Genomic DNA, 17,182 nt, shown 5'->3' on the forward strand with positions numbered 1-17,182 from the left:
CAGCTGTGACCGTCACTCACGGTAATGCTATCGCCGGTACTGTTGGTCAGAGCGCTGTGGGATCATGCTGTCAGATGTCAGCTTGACTCCGCAGCTGTTACTGCGACCCGCAGCAGTGACCTGTGGTAAAAAGCTTACTGCAGGTCAGCAGGCATGGGCTGATGAGACTATGGCTCCCATCTGGCTACGTGTGCTCTCATTGATAACTGTGTGTTTTACACAATATCACTGTGTGGTTACTAATGGATAGATGCCTCTCCATTACTAACCTGTGGACTTGATGTCACCTGACAATATAAAGGTGACATCAACCCCACAAATATGAACCCCACTTACCACCACTACAGGGCAAGTGGGAAAAGCGAGGTTAAGCGCCACATTTGGCGCATCTTATAGATGCACCTTTTCTGGGGCGGCTGAGAGCTGATGTTTTTAGTCTGAGGGGCCAATAACCATGGCCCCTTCCTAGGCTAATAATATCAGCCCGCAGTTGCCTGCCTAGCCTCTGCTGGTTAGAATATTAACATCAGCCCTCAGGCGCTGGTTATTAAAATTACACAGGAGCCCACGCAAATTACATCACAACCCTTTTTTTATTAAATATCTTTATATAGCTCAAAAAAGCCTTCATTGCTGTACAAATTCGCATGTTTTTCCACAGCGTTTTTCCTGCCAAGAGATGCAGAAACCTTCCAGACATTTCTGCAAGCAAATGCTCAATGTGCGCACATAGCCTTAGGCTACACATTGAAAAGTTGGGCAACCAGAAGTTGCAGCATGCTGTAAATTTAGCCCTCCTAGGGAAATATAGAAGTGACTTGTGCTGCAATTTTTACAGCACACAGGTGTAACCCTTGTTCCTGTTGTAGCTACAGTACCTTTACCCAGCCATCATAATTTAAGAGAATTTAGTAGGATTACAGCTCCTATGCCATCTAAATGGTCATGTAGGTGGTACTAAGCTGAATAAAATGATACCTTAATATCTGTGATCTGATGTCTTTTTCCACAGAAATAGACCTTTTTCATATATATATGCATGCTATTCAGGATTATGGGCCGGACACTGATCTGCATAAGAATCTGCCTCTAGAGATCATTTTATGTAAGACATGTGAGACATGTAAATCATGTAGAACAGTAGAACTGAACTTCGTCTTCTTACAAACACCTTAATAGCTGTAGCTCTACAGCTCTGCTGTATTGTAATATTATTACACCACTGTCTGCCTGTGAGATGGAAGCTGAAGCTGAGAGGAACCTGCAGATGAGTCGGGTATAATCACACACAGCTCTGCTGTATTGTAACATTACACAATTGTCTGCCTGTGGGATGGAAGCAGAGGGGAACCTGCAGAAGTGTCAGGTATAATCACACACTGCTCTGCTGTATTGTAACATTATTACACCACTGTCTGCCTGTGAGATGGAAGCTGAAAGGAACCTGCAAGGAACCTGCAGATGTGTCAGGTATAATCACACACCGCTCTGCTGTATTGTAACATTATTACACCACTGTCTGTCTGTGAGATGGAAGCTGAGAGGAACCTGCAGATGTGTCATGTGTAATTACACATGGCTCTGCTGTATTGTAACATTATTACACCACTGTCTGCCTGTGAGATGGAAGCTGAAGGTGAGAGGAACCTGCAGATGTGTCCAGTATAATCACACACAGCTCTGCTGTATTTAACATTATTACACCACTGCCTGCCTGTGAGATGGAAGCTGAGAGGAACCTGCAGATGTGTCAGGTATAATCGCACACAGCTCTGCTGTATTGTAACATTATTACACCAATGTCTGCCTGTGAGATGGAAGCTGAGAGGAACCTGCAGATGTGTCAGGTGTAATCACACACAGCTCTGCAGTATTGAAACATTATTACACCATTGTCTGCCTGTGAGATGGAAGCTGAGAGGAACCTGCAGATGTGTCAGGTGTAATCACACACAGCTCTGCTGTATTGTAATATTATTACCCACTGTCTGCCTGTTAGATAGAATCTGAAGCTGAGAGGAACCTGCAGATGTGTCCGGTATGATCACACACAGCTCCGCTGTATTGTAACATTATTACAGATTCTCATGCAGATCAGTGTCCGGCCCATAGTCCTGAACAGCTCATTTACATATAAGAAAAACGTGGTTTTATCTGGAATTAAAAATTGTATTATAGATATTGAAATGTCATTTTTTACAGCTTCCTGTGACCTACACGGCCATATAGACGTCTTAGGAGGATTGATCCTATTGACAGATTTCCTTCAATCATGCTAGCAATTTTATACTAGGCAATCATCAAGGTTTCCATATATATTTTTTAAACCTTTTGTTTATGCTGTCCTGTTTCATCCATGTCTTTGATGTCTGCATTACATAGTGTTGTATAGTTAATAAAGTTGAAAAAAAATAAATGTCCCATCAAGTTCAACTGAGGTATGGGAAAGGATTAACAGATGGTACACAAGCACAATGCATCTGTCAGCTCTAAAGCAGTTAATCTTTCCCTTTTGATTCCATTTGTCAATCTGCTGGACAAAACATTTAGAAAATAACTTTACACACTTAGGGTATGTTTCCACGTTCAGGAAACTCTGCATGTTTGACGCTGCGTAGAGCCGCAGCATCAAACACGCAGCGTCCAGATGTTACAGCATATTGGAGGGGATTTCTTTTTTTTTTGTATATCTTTATTTAGCTTACAAAAACACACACAAATCCGCTTGAAAAATGCGGATGTATGCAGCGTCCAACTCACAGCATTTACTGACCGTGGGAACATATCCCAATATATCTGCAAACAGGAAATCACTTTTTTTTCCTTCCCAGAAGCCAACTTTCAATTAGCTTTATTTAAATTCACAAAAAATGCATGAAATGAGAAAACGCATCAAAAACGCTTGTGGAAAAAAACGCATAAAAAACGCAGGTGACCTGCCAGTGACCTCAGATGCAGATTTTACCTGCGTCAAATCCTGACCGTGCAAACATACCCTTATACATTTCTTCTTCTTCTAAAAAAAAAATGCTTTTCAGCCATTCTTTTTGAAATCATGAATGGTTCCCGCTGTGGCCACAGACTATTCCACAGATTAAGGCTGCATTCACACATTCAGTATGTGGTCAGTATTTTACCTCAGTATTTGTAAGCCAAGACCAGGAGCGGAACAATCAGCGGGAAAGTATAATAGAAACATATGCACCACTTCTGCATTTATCACCCACTCCTGGTCTTGGCTTACACATACTGATGAAAAATCCTGACCAAATACTGCTAGTGTGACGGCAGCCTTATAGTTCTTAAGGTAAAGAAGTGCCATCTAAGGATCCCCCAATTTCTTTATTCTAGGAAGTACAGAACCAGGGACAGTGTGAACAGGAGTCTCTAATATATTTATGTAGTTACATGCCAAATGCCATACTTGTTACCATTTTTCCACTAATATTTTATTCTTCTATGGGGATTTGATGATCTTTACTGTACGTTTCTTTTTTCTACTTACAGAGGAGTCTAGTAAAACCTACTAAATTATCAAACAAAGTAAAGTTTATAATGAGGGATTGCTGTATATGCAGTTCTATAATCTATTAGTAGGTTCACCACCTCCACTCATGGAGTAGATAGAATATGTACAAACGTTGCTATAGTACTGTATCCCGTTTGGAGAAGGCTAGTGAGTCTCTTGCATAACTTCATGTCTGGGTCAGGGCGATTCCTATATTTCCAGTTCCTATAATCCAGGTGTCTCCTGCATGCTCGCTAATGTCAGTGGTGTTGAGTGTGCGATAATCCTCGGACAATACAAAAGATGGGAGCATAGCCAACTGGAAAGAATAGTGGGAATGATGCCATTTGAAATCATTGCAGTCAAAATGGCGAGATCATATAGGATTATCTTTTCCTTAATGTCTCCTTTATGATGTTGTATCTGATCATATTCACAGTACAAGCAAGTGGAACAGTACATGTCCTTCCATAAACTACCTGCAGATTTTCGCCAAAGGCTTCATGATTATTATGAGCACCGATACCAGGGGAAGATGTTTGATGAAGACAGCATCCTTGAGGAGCTAAATGAACCTTTGAGAGAGGTATGAAGCTGTAGATGGAGAAAATTGTTCCCATAAATTAGGCTGGGACAACACGCATAAGTGCTAAATGCACTGGAAATTAGGTTAATCTTTTTAACTTCTTGTAGGACATTTTTACACCTTTTACAAACTTACGGTATAACGCTGCAGCATTTCAGAAAAAAACATAATTTAATAGCTGCCAGGGACTGAGGACCCTGGTGGCTTTTCCATGCCAGTGAAAGTGACTGACAAGCCGCACGAAGACAGAGACTTGGCAGTGACTATCAGTGGGCAGGGAAAAGCTGCCTGGGACCGAGCTGCATGCAAGGCTGCTCCCGGGCAGCTATTAAAAGTATGCTTTTATTGGTAAAACACACATAGGCAGCATGTATCACCTGTCATGTAAATATGGGGTTAATCTGCAGGTTAATAGCGTTCTGATACCAAGTGGCTCTGGCACTGAGAGCCCCACTGCCAGGAGGGAAATTAACTCTACTTCCCTCATCAGGCTTGCTTTTTCAGTCATGACAGGGGTGGTGCACCAGTTCCAGAAGACCGGAAGTAATGGTGTCGTCGATCACCAGTCGCATGACCATTCAGCCAATCAGCAATTTCAGTGGTTGTTTGCTGGGTCAGTAACATAGTAACACAGTTAGTAAGGCCGAAAAAAGACATTTGTCCATCCAGTTCAGCCTATATTCCATCATAATAAATCCCCAGATCTACGTCCTTCTACAGAACCTAATAATTGTATGATACAATATTGTTCTGCTCCAGGAAGACATCCAGGCCTCTCTTGAACCCCTCGACTGAGTTCGCCATCACCACCTCCTCAGGCAAGCAATTCCAGATTCTCACTGCCCTAACAGTAAAGAATCCTCTTCTATGTTGGTGGAAAAACCTTCTCTCTTCCAGACGCAAAGAATGCCCCCTTGTGCCCGTCACCTTCCTTGGTATAAACAGATCCTCAGCGAGATATTTGTATTGTCCCCTTATATACTTATAAATGGTTATTAGATCGCCCCTCAGTCGTCTTTTTTCTAGACTAAATAATCCTAATTTCGCTAATCTATCTGGGTATTGTAGTTCTCCCATCCCCTTTATTAATTTTCTTGCCCTCCTTTGTACTCTCTCTAGTTCCATTATATCCTTCCTGAGCACCGGTGCCCAACACTGGACACAGTACTCCATGTGCGGTCTAACTAGGGATTTGTACAGAGGCAGTATAATGCTCTCATCATGTGTATCCAGACCTCTCTTAATGCACCCCATGATCCTGTTTGCTTTGGCAGCTGCTGCCTGGCACTGGCTGCTCCAGGTAAGTTTATCATTAACTAGGATCCCCAAGTCCTTCTCCCTGTCAGATTTACATGAACAAAAAATATTGTATTCCCTCTCTGGGGTCATTGGAAAGCAATGCAAAGTGACAGAATTCAGACTGTCTGGTTTCTGCTCCCTTTCAACTCTCCCTTGCCCATCTGTTTCCTCTAAACTTTTCCACCTCTCTGATTATTCTATCTGGAACTATGATCCTGGGCTTTATAATGTAGACTGCAGTCATTGCCAGTGAAACCAGTTAAAGGGGTATCGTTGTCTCCGCAAATAAAGCTTTTTCATTGTATAATAGAAAAAAATATGCAATTTTCTAATTTTTGAATCAATTCCCGAAAACTTTCAAGATCTCTGCCTGCATTGAGTGGGAGTGTTCATTGGCCAGTTGTGTATCAGACGTGTTCTGTAACAAACTTGTGTCTATCACATGACCATGGAAAGTAATAATTGAATATTGAAAGGGAGCAGAGCTCTCGACATCCGCCAAGTAGCAACATAGACAATTTTCTAACTATTCCTCATACAATGAATACCCCGTTAAAAAGAGCCACAGATGAGATGGAGATGAGGTATGCATATCAGACCGCTTGGTATAGAAAATGCCACCCAATTTCAGTAGAAGATTAATTTCTACCAACTACAGATGTCACTTTTGCTTACTTTAGTCTGTGTTAGTCTATATTGGCAACAACACTAACAGCTGCAGGCTTGAGAACACTCTGTCCAACATTCTAAAAAACTAAAATCAAAACTAGCATTATTGGAAAAAACTAGAGGCATGACCAAACCTTGTTTAATCACAAGACACTGACAGTATCTGATAGACATATTTATAGCTACAGTCATGGCCAAAAGTATTGACACCCCTGCAATTCTGTCAGATAATACTCAGTTTCTTCCTGAAAATGATTGCAATCACCAATTCTTTGGTATTATTATCTTCATTTAATTTGTCTTAAATGAAAAAACACAAAAGAGAATGAAGCAAAAAGCAAAACATTGATCATTTCACACAAAACTCCAAAAATGGGCCAGACAAAAGTATTGGCACCCTCAGCCCTAAGGCTATGTGCACACTTTGCAGATTCCACTGCGGATTTTTCCGCAGTGGAATTCCAAAATCCGCAGTGAAAACCTGTCGCGGTTTTTACTGCGGATTTATCGCGGTTTTTACTGCGGTTTCTTCTGCGGATTTTCATCTGCAGTTTCCTATTGGAGCAGGTGAAAATCCCCAGAAAAGAAGTGACATGCTGCGGAATGTAATCCGCAGCGTTTCCGCATGTTTTTTTCCGCAGCATGTGCACTGCGTTTTTTGTTTCCCATAGGTTTACATTGGACTGTAAACTCATGGGAAACTGCTGCAAATCCGCTGCAAAATCCGCAAAGTGTGAATATAGCCTAATACTTGGTTGCACAACCTTCAGCCAAAATAACTGCGACCAACCACTTTCGGTAACCATCAATGAGTTTCTTACAATGCTCTGCTGGAGTTTTAGACCATTCTTCTTTGACAAACTGCTCCAGGTCCCTGATATTTGAAGGGTGCCTTCTTCAAACTGCCATTTTTAGATCTGTCCACAGGTGTTCTATGGGATTCAGGTCTGGACTCATTGCTGGCCACCTTAGAAGTCTCCAGTGCTTTCTCTCAAACCATTTTCTAGTGCTTTTTGAAGTGTGCTTTCGGTCATTGTCCTGCTGGAAGACCCATGACCTCTGAGGGAGACCCAGCTTTCTCACACTGGGCCCTACATTATGCTGCAAAATTTGTTGGTAGTCTTCAGACTTCATAATGCCATGCACACGGTCAAGCAGTCCAGTGCCAGAGGCAGCAAAGTAACCCCAAAACATCAGGGAACCTCCGCCATGTTTGACTGTAGGGACCGCGTTCTTTTCTTTGAATGCCTCGTTTTTTCTCCTGTAAAATCTATGTTGATGCCTTTGCCCAAAAAGCTCTACTTTTGTCTCATCTGACCAGAGAACATTCTTCCAAAACGTTTTAGGCTTTTTCAGGTACGTTTTGGCAAACTCCAGCCTGGCTTCTTTATGTCTCGGGGTAAGAAGTGGGGTCTTCCTGGGTCTTCTACCATACAGTCCCTTTTCATTCAGACGCCGACGGATAGTACGGGTTGACACTGTTGTACCCTCGGACTGCAGGGCAGCTTGAACTTGTTTAGATGTTAAGGTACCGTCACACATAACGATATCGTTGTTTTTTGTGACGTAGCAACGATATCGTTAAGGAAATAGTTATGTGTGACAGCGACCAACGATCAGGCCCCTGCTGGGAGATCGTTGGTCGCTGAGGAAAGTCCAGAACTTTATTTGGTCGCTGGATCTCCCGCTGACATCGCTGGATCGGCGTGTGTGACACCAATCCAGCGATGTCTTCACTGGTAACCAGGGTAAACATTGGGTTACTAAGCGCAGGGCCGCGCTTAGTAACCCGATGTTTACCCTGGTTACCAGCGTAAACTTTAAAAAAAAACAAACACTACATACTTACCTTCAGCTGTCTGTCGCCGGCGCTGTGCTTCTCTGCACTCCTCCTGCATCCTGTGTCAGCGCCAGCCAGCCGGAAAGCACAGCGGTGACGTCACCGCTCTGCTTTCCGGCTGACCGGCGCTGACAGTGCAGAGGAAAGCAGAGCGCCGGAGGACAGACACGGAATGTAAGTATGTAGTGTTTGTTTTTTTAACGTTTACGCTGGTAACCAGGGTAAACATCGGGTTACTAAGCGCGGCCCTGCGCTTAGTAACCCGATGTTTACCCTGGTTACCGGGGACCTCGGGATCGTTGGTCGCTGGAGAGCTGTCTGTGTGACAGCTCTCCAGCGACCAAACAGCGACGCTGCAGCGATCGACATGGTTGTCGGTATCGCTGCAGCGTCGCTTAGTGTGACGGTACCTTTAGTCGAGGTTCTTTATCCAACATCCCCACAATCTTGCGTTGAAATCTCTTGTCAATTTTTCTTTTCCGTCCACATCTAGGGAGGTTAGCCAGTGACATGGGCTGTAAACTTCTTGATGACACTGCGCACGGTAGACATAGGAACATTCAGGTCTTTGGAGATGGACTTGTAGCCTTGAGATTGCTCATGCTTCCTCACAATTTGGTTTCTCAAGTCCTCAGACAGTTCTTTGGTCTTCTTTCTTTTCTCCATGCTCCATGTGGTACACACAAGGACACAGGACAGAGGTTGAGTCAACTTTAATCCATGTCACCTGGCTGCAAGTGTGATTGTTATTGCCAACAGCTGTTAGGTGCCACAGGTAAGTTACAGGTGCTGTTAATTACACAAATTAGAGAAGCATCACATGATTTTTCGAACGGTGCCAATACTTTTGTCCACCTCCTTTTTTATGTTTGGTGTGGAATTATATCCAATTTGGCTTTAGGACAATTATTTTTGTGTTTTTTCATTTAAGACAAATTAAATGAAGATAATAATACCAAACAATTTGTGTTTGCAATCATTTTCAGGAAGAAAATGAGTATTATCTGACAGAATTGCAGGGGTGTCAATACTTTTGGCCATGACTGTATAAACTACTGATAAATAGATGTTGTTCTTGGTTTTCCCAACAGCTTCCACTAGGACAGGCAGACTAAAATGTATTTAAGATACTCCAAAGCCATCTACGGCCACACCATATAAGCTAAAGGTTCTAGCCTCAGAATCCCAACTAAGTGTCCTGTCAGGAAAACAAGCAAAACTCCACAAATCTTCATTGTGAAAGAGTAGACTTGCATGAAAGAAAGCACAGGCAGCACAAAAAGGATTTTATGGGATTATACATGTAGCAAATTACATGTTGGTCACTCATCATTTAAAAAAAAGCCATTCATGTAATGCATAGATGGGTCCGCCTGTGTTCTTGTTATTTTTTTTGCATTAAAAAAATTAATAATTTTAAACTAAGCAATACAAAAAAAGTGAATAACCATGCAATTTTTCCTGAAAACACTGAACTGAAGGTAAAATTCAAGAGCAGCTTAGAGAAAGGTCTCCGTAAGGTAATTCATTTCTATAGTGTCTGTATGACCTAGTGGGGTATATGGACATGGATGCTCTGAGACAACCCCCTTTTATAGGTGACACATTTATGCACATTTTAATACATTATTTGCTGAATTCATCAAGGAGTGACGAAAAAGCCCTAAAAACGCAAATGACACTGATCATACTGTGATCCGTGATTCAATTCTCTCGGATAAGCAAATTGCAGCACACAGAGTAGAAAATGGAGAACTAAATTTTCCCATCTTCTCCATTGTGAGAGTATGCGAAAAGTGGACTGCACTCTGAAGTCATCCAAGTGTAGTCCGATGATTTCCATGCACCTATAGACTTGAATGGTTGAATGTCTTCTGATTTTAGAGTGAAACTAGCTGAAGAGCCCGGCGTTGCCTGGGCATAGTAAATATCTGTGGTTAGTTATAGCACCTCACTTCTCTTATTTTCCCATCACGCCTCTCATTTTCCCAATCACATCTTTCATTTTCCCCCTCACATCTCTCATTTTCTCCCTCACACCTCTCATTTTCTCCCTCACTCCTCTCATTCCCGCCTAACACTTGTCTTTTCGACCTCACATCTGTCATTTTCCGATCACTACACTATTTTCCCTCACTCCTCTCATTTTGCACTCACACCTTTTCATTTTCACCTCACACCTCTCATTTTCACCTCAGTATATACATGTTTGTCATCTCCCTTATATATAGTATACACCTGTATGTCATCTCCTGTATATAGTATATACCTGTATGTCATCTCCCCTGTATATAGTATATACCTGCTGTGTCATCTCCCCTGTATATAGTATATACCTGTATGTCATCTCCTCCTATATATAGTATATACCTGTATGTCATCTCCTCCTATATATAGTATATACCTGTATGTCATCTCCTCCTATATATAGTATATACCTGTATGTCATCTCCTTCTATATATAGTATATACCTGTATGTCATCTCCTCCTGTATATAGTATATATCTGTGTGTCATCTCCTCCTGTATATAGTATATACCTGTATGTCATCTTCTATATATAGCATATACCTGTATGTCATCTCCTCCTGTATATAGTATATACCTGTGTGTCATCTCCTCCTGTATATAGTATGTACCTGTATGTCATCTCCTTTATATAGTATATAACTGTGTGTCATCTCTCCTGTATATAGTATATATCTGTGTGTCATCTCCCCTGTATATAGTATATACCTGTGTGATCTCCTGTATTAGACCTCGTTAACACGTTATTTGCTCAGTATTTTTACCTCAGTATTTGTAAGCTAAATTGGCAGCCTGATAAATCCCCAGCCAACAGGAAGCCCTCCCCCTGGCAGTATATATTAGGCTATGTTCACACTCTGCAGATTCCACTGCGGATTTTTCCGCAGCAGAATTGCAAAATCCGCAGTGAAAACCCATCGCGGTTTTTACTGCGGATTTATCGCGGTTTTTACTGCGTTTTCTTCTGCGGATTTTCATCTGCAGTTTTCTATTGGAGCAGGTGAAAATCCGCAGAAAAGAAGTGACATGCTGCGGAATGTAATCCGCAGCGTTTCCGCGCTGATTTTTCTGCAGCATGTGCACAGCGTTTTTTGTTTCCCATAGGTTTACATTGAAATGTAAACTCATGGGAAACTGCTGCGGATCCGCAGCGGTCAAATCCGCTGCGGATCCGCAGCAAAATCCGCAAAGTGTGAATATAGCCTCAGCTCACACATACACATAATAGACAGGTCATGTGACTGACAGCTGCCGTATTTCCTATATGGTACATTTGTTGCTCTTGTAGTTTGTCTGCTTATTAATCAGATTTTTATTTTTGAAGGCTAATACCAGACTTGTGTGTGTTTTTAGGGCGAGTTTCGTTTGTCAAGTTGTGTGTGTTGAGTTTTGTGTGGCAACATGCGTGTAGCAACTTTTTGTGTGTCGAGTTGCATGTGACAGGTTAGTGTAGCAAGTTGTGTGCAGCAAGTTTTGCGCATGGCGAGTTTTGCGCGTGGTGAGTTTTATGTCTGGTGCCTTTTGAGTATGTGCAAGTTTTGTGCGAGGCAACTGTTGCATGTGTTGCAACTTTTGTGCATGTGGCAATTTTTCCGCATGTGCAAGTTTTGCGTGTGGCGAGTTTTCCATGAGGTGAGTTTTGCACTTGTGGCGAGTTTTGCGTGAGCCTATTTTTTGCATGTGGCGAGTTTTGCGCGTGGTGAGTTTCGAGCGGCGACTTTTGTGTTTCGACTTTTATGTGGCGAGGTTGGTGTATGTGTGGTGAAATGTGTGCTGAGGGTGGTATATGTGTTCAAGCACATGGTAGTGTGTGGCGCATTTTGTGTGTGTGTTCATATCCCCATGTGTGGTGAGTATCTCATGTCGGGGTCCCACCTTAGCAACTGTACGGTATATACTCTTTGGCGCCATCGCTCTCACTCTTTAAGTCCCCCTTGTTCACATCTGGCAGCTGTCAATTTGCCTCCAACACTTTTCCTTTCACTTTTCCCCATTATGTAGATAGGGGAAAAATAGTTTGGTGAATTGGAAAGTGCGGAGTTAAAAATTTCACCTCACAACATAGCCTATGACGCTCTCAGGGTCCAGACGTGTGACTGTGCAAAATTTTGTGGCTGTAGCTGCGACGGTGCAGATGCCAATCCCGGACATATATACACACACACACACACATTCAGCTTTATATAGTAGACTAGCTGAAGAGCCCGGCGTTGCCTGGGCATAGTGAATATCTGTGGTTAGTTATAGCACCTCACTTGTCTTGTTTTCCCATCACGCCTCTCATTTTCCCAATCACATCTTTCATTTTCCCCCTCACACCTCTCATTCCCCCCTAACACTTGTCATTTCAACCTCACATCTGTCATTTTCTGATCACTCCACTATTTTTCCTCACTCCTCTCATTTTGCACTCACACCTTTTCATTTTCACCTCATCACCTCAGTATATACATGTTTGTCATCTCCCTTATATATAGTATACATCTGTATGTCATGTCCTGTATATAGTATATACCTGTATGTCATCTCCCCTGTATATAGTAAATACCTGCTGTGTGTCATCTCCCCTATATATAGTATATACCTGAATGTCATCTCCTTCTATATATAGTATATACCTGTATGTCATCTCCTCCTGTATATAGTATATACCTGTGTGTCATCTCCCCTGTATATAGTATATACCTGTGTGTCATCTCCTCCTGTATATAGTATATACCTGTGTGTCATCTCCCCTGTATATAGTATATACCTGTGTGTCATCTCCTCCTGTATATAGTATATACCTGTGTGTCATCTCCTCCTGTATATAGTATATACCTGCATGTCATCTTCTATATATAGCATATACCTGTATGTCATCTCCTCCTGTATATAGTATATACCTGTAGGTCATCTGCTCCTGTATATAGTATATACCTATGTGTCATCTCCTCCTCTATATAGTATATACCTGTGTGTCATCTCTCCTGTATATAGTATATATCTGTGTGTCATCTCCCCTGTATATAGTATATACCTGTGTGTCATCTCCTCCTGTATTAGACCTCGTTCAAACGTTATTTGCTCAGTATTTTTACCTCAGTATTTGTAAGCTAAATTGGCAGCCTGATAAATCCCCAGCCAACAGGAAGCCCCCCCCTGGCAGTATATATTAGCTCACACATACACATAATCGACAGGTCATGTGACTGACAGCTGCGGTATTTCCTATATGGTACATTTGTTGTAGTTTGTCTGCTTATTAATCAGATTTTTATTTTTGAAGGATAATACCAGACTTGTGTGTGTTTTAGGGCAAGTTTCGTTTGTCAAGTTGTGTGTGTTGAGTTGCGTGTGGCGACATGCATGTAGCGACTTTTGTGAGATGAGTTTTGTGTGGCAACATGCGTGTAGCAACTTTTTGTGTGTTGAGTTGCATGTGACAGGTTAGTGTAGCAAGTTGTGTGCAGCAAGTTTTGCGCATGGCGAGTTTTGCGCGTGGCGAGTTTTGTGTGGTGCCTTTTGAGTATGTGAAAGTTTTGTGTGAGGCAACTTTTGCATGTGTTGCAACTTTTGTGCATGTGGCAATTTTTCCGCGTGTGCAAGTTTTGCTTGTGGCGAGTTTTCCATGAGGTGAGTTTTGCACTTGTGGCGAGTTTTGCAAGAGCCTAGTTTTTGCATGTGGCGAGTTCTGCGCGTGGCGAGTTTTAAGTGGCGACTTTTGTGTTTCGACTTTTATGTGGCGAGGTTGGTGTATTTGTGGTGAAATGTGTGCTGAGGGTAATATGTGTTCAAGCATGTGGTAGTGTGTGGCGCATTTTGTGTGTGTGTTTATATCCCCGTGTGTGGTGAGTATTCCATGTCGGGGCCCCACCTTAGCAACTGTACGGTATATACTCTTTGGCGCCATCGGTCTCATTCTTTAAGTCCCCTTTGTTCACATGTGGCAGCTGTCAATTTGCCTCCAACACTTTTCCTTTCATTTTTTCGCATTATGTAGATAGGAGCAAAATTGTTTGGTGAATTGGAAAGCGCGGAGTTAAAATTTCACCTCACAACATAGCCTATGACGCTCTCGGGGTCCAGACGTGTGATTGTGCAAAATTTTGTGGCTGTAGCTGCGACGCCTCCAACACTTTTCCTTTCACTTTTTCCCCATTATGTAGATAGGGGCAAAATTGTTTGGTGAATTGGAAAGCACGGGGTTAAAATTTCACCTCACAACATAGCCTATGACGCTCTCAGGGTCCAGACGTGTGACTGTGCAAAATTTTGTAGCTGTAGCTGCGACGCCTCCAACACTTTTCCTTTCACTTTTTTCCCCATTATGTAGATAGCGGCAAAATTGTTTGGTGAATTGGAAAGCACGGGGTTAAAATTTCACCTCACAACATAGCCTATGACGCTCTTGGGGTCCAGACGTGTGACTGTGCAAAATTTTGTGGCTGTAGCTGCGACGGTGCAGATGCCAATCCCGGACATACACACACACACACACACACACACACACACACACACACACACACACACACACACACACACACACACACACACACACACATTCAGCTTTATATAGTAGATTGCAGCAGGCTGCAATTATTTTGCAGACAGATTGTCAGTGAAAAAAATTGTGCATCAGCAGTGCTGCTTAGAATAACATTGGTCTAAATGGCATGCGATAAAAAAAAAATGGATAGCTTGTCCAATGTATTATACAGTGATGTGAGCTCAAAAAGTAATCCTTGGAGATATACCACTATGTAACTTATAGAGAATTGGCTTTACACACTGCTGGATGAGAGCCATGACTGGGCTGTTAACTTGCAGGGTTATAGTCTGTTCAGAAATGACTCAATGGATAAGCGAGGGGGAGGGGTGTGACTATATGTAAAATCGTCCTTAACCCCTTCATGACCCAGCCTATTTTGACCTTAATGACCTGGCCGTTTTTTGCAATTCTGACCAGTGTCCCTTTATGAGGTGATAACTCAGGAACGCTTCAACGAATCCTAGCGGTTCTGAGATTGTTTTTTCGTGACATATTGGGCTTCATGTTAGTGGTAAATTTAGGTCGATAATTTTTGCGTTTATTTGTGAAAAAAATGGAAATTTGACTAAAATTTTGAAAATTTAGCAATTTTTAAATTTTGAATTTTTATTCTGTTAAACGAGAGAGTTATGTGACACAAAATAGTTAATAAATAACATAACCCACATGTCTACTTTACATCAGCACAATTTTGGAACCAAATTTCTTTTTTGCTAGGAAGTTATAAGGGTTAAAATTTGACCGGCGATTTCTCATTTTTACAGCAAAATTTACAAAACCATTTTTTTTAGGGACCACCTCACATTTGAAGTCAGTTTGAGGGGTCTATATGGCTGAAACCATTCTAAAAACTGCACCCCTCAAGGTGCTCAAAACCACATTCAAGAAGTTTATTAACCCTTCAGGTGCTTCACAGCAGCAGAAGCAACATGAAAGGAAAAAATGAACATTTTACTTTTTAGTCACAAAAATGATGTTTTAGCAACAATTTTTTTATTTTCCCAAGGGTAAAAGAGAAACTGGACACCAAAAGTTATTGTACTATTTGTCCTGAGTACACGGATACCTCACATGTGGGGGTAAACCACTGTTTGGGCACACGGTAGGGCTTAGAAGGGAAGGAGCGCCATTTGACTTTTTGAATGAAAAATTAGCTCCAATCGTTAGCTGACACCATGTCGTGTTTGGAGAGCCTCTGTGTGCCTAAACATTGGAGCTTCCCCACATGTGACCCCATTTTGGAAACTAGACCTCCCAAGGAACTAATCTAGATGTGTGGTGACCACTTTAAACCCTCAAGTGCTTCACAGAAGTTTATAACGCAGAGCCGTGAAAATAAAAAATCATTTTTCTTTCCTAAAAAATTATTTTTTAGCCCACAATTTTTTATTTTCACAAGAGTAACAGGAGAAATTGGACCCGAAAAGTTGTTGTCCAGTTTGTCCTGAGTACACTGATACCCAATATGTGGGGGTAAACCACTGTTTGGGCACACGTCGGGGCTCGGAAGGGAAGTAGTGACTTTTGAAATGCAGACTTTGATGGAATGGTCTGCGGGCGTCACGTTGCGTTTGCAGAGCCCCTGATGTGCCTAAACATTAGAAACCCCCCACAAGTGACCCCTCTTTGGAAACTAGACCCCCCAAGGAACTTATCTAGATATGTGGTGAGCACTTTGAACCCCCAAGTGCTTCACAGAAGTTTACAACGCAGAGCCGTGAAATTAAAAAATAATTTTTCTTTCCTCAAAAATTATGTTTTAGCAAGCAATTTTTTATTTTCACAAGGGTAACAGGAGAAATTGGACCCCAATAATTGTTGTCCAGTTTGTCCTGAGTATGCTGGTACCCCATATGTGGGGGTAAACCACTGTTTGGGCGCACGTCGGGGCTCGGAAGGGAGGGAGCACCATTTGACTTTTTGAATGCAAGATTGACTGGAATCAATGGTGGCGCCATGTTGCGTTTGGAGACCCCTGATGTGCCGTAACAGTGGAAACCCCTCAATTCTAACTCCAACACTAACCCTAACACACCCCTAACCCTAATCCCAACTCTAGCCATAACCCTAATCACAACCCTAACCCCAACACACCCCTAACCCTAATCCCAACCCTAATCCTAACCCCAATCCCAACCCTAACCCCAACACACCCCTAACCATAACCCTAACCACAGCCTAATCTTAACCCCATTTCCAACCCTAGCCCTAATTCCAACCCTAACCCTAAGGCTATGTGCCCACGTTGCGGATTCGTGTGAGATTTTTCCGCACCATTTTTTAAAAATCCGCAGGTAAAAGGCACTGCATTTTACCTGCGGATTTACAGCGGATTTCTAGTGTTTTTTGTGCGGATTTCACCTGTGGATTCCTATTGAGGAACAGGTGTAAAACGCTGCGGAATCCGCACAAAGAATTGACATGCTGCGGAAAATACAACACAGCGTTTCCGCGCGGTATTTTCCGCACCATGGGCACAGCGGATTTGGTTTTCCATAGGTTTACGTGGTACTGTAAACCTGATGGAAAACTGCTACGAATCCGCAGCGGATCTGCTGCAGATCCGCAGCCAAATCCGCACCGTGCACAAAGCCTAATTAGTTCTAACCCCAATTCTAACTCAAACCCTAAGGCCAGGTTCACATTGCGCTAGCAGCAGCCCGTTCAGCACATACGCTAACGGGCTGCTGCTAGCGCAAGTGCCGACGTTTGCATCGCGCT

The 17,182-nt window shown here is 42.4% G+C and overlaps 1 protein-coding gene across 3 annotated transcripts in view; it reads left to right on the plus strand.

Moving 5' to 3' along the window:
- Window positions 1-17,182, plus strand: part of HCN2 (hyperpolarization activated cyclic nucleotide gated potassium and sodium channel 2) — a 192,420-nt gene that overhangs the window by 134,381 nt on the left and 40,857 nt on the right. For all 3 annotated transcript variants that reach the window (XM_069767831.1, XM_069767832.1, XM_069767833.1), the window contains one exon: window positions 3,948-4,094. In XM_069767831.1, coding sequence (XP_069623932.1) covers window positions 3,948-4,094 — 147 coding nt within the window. The remainder of the gene's footprint in view (window positions 1-3,947; window positions 4,095-17,182) is intronic.

The sequence above is a fragment of the Ranitomeya imitator genome, chromosome 1, assembly GCF_032444005.1.
Source record: "Ranitomeya imitator isolate aRanImi1 chromosome 1, aRanImi1.pri, whole genome shotgun sequence".
Taxonomy (NCBI): Eukaryota; Metazoa; Chordata; class Amphibia; order Anura; family Dendrobatidae; genus Ranitomeya; species Ranitomeya imitator.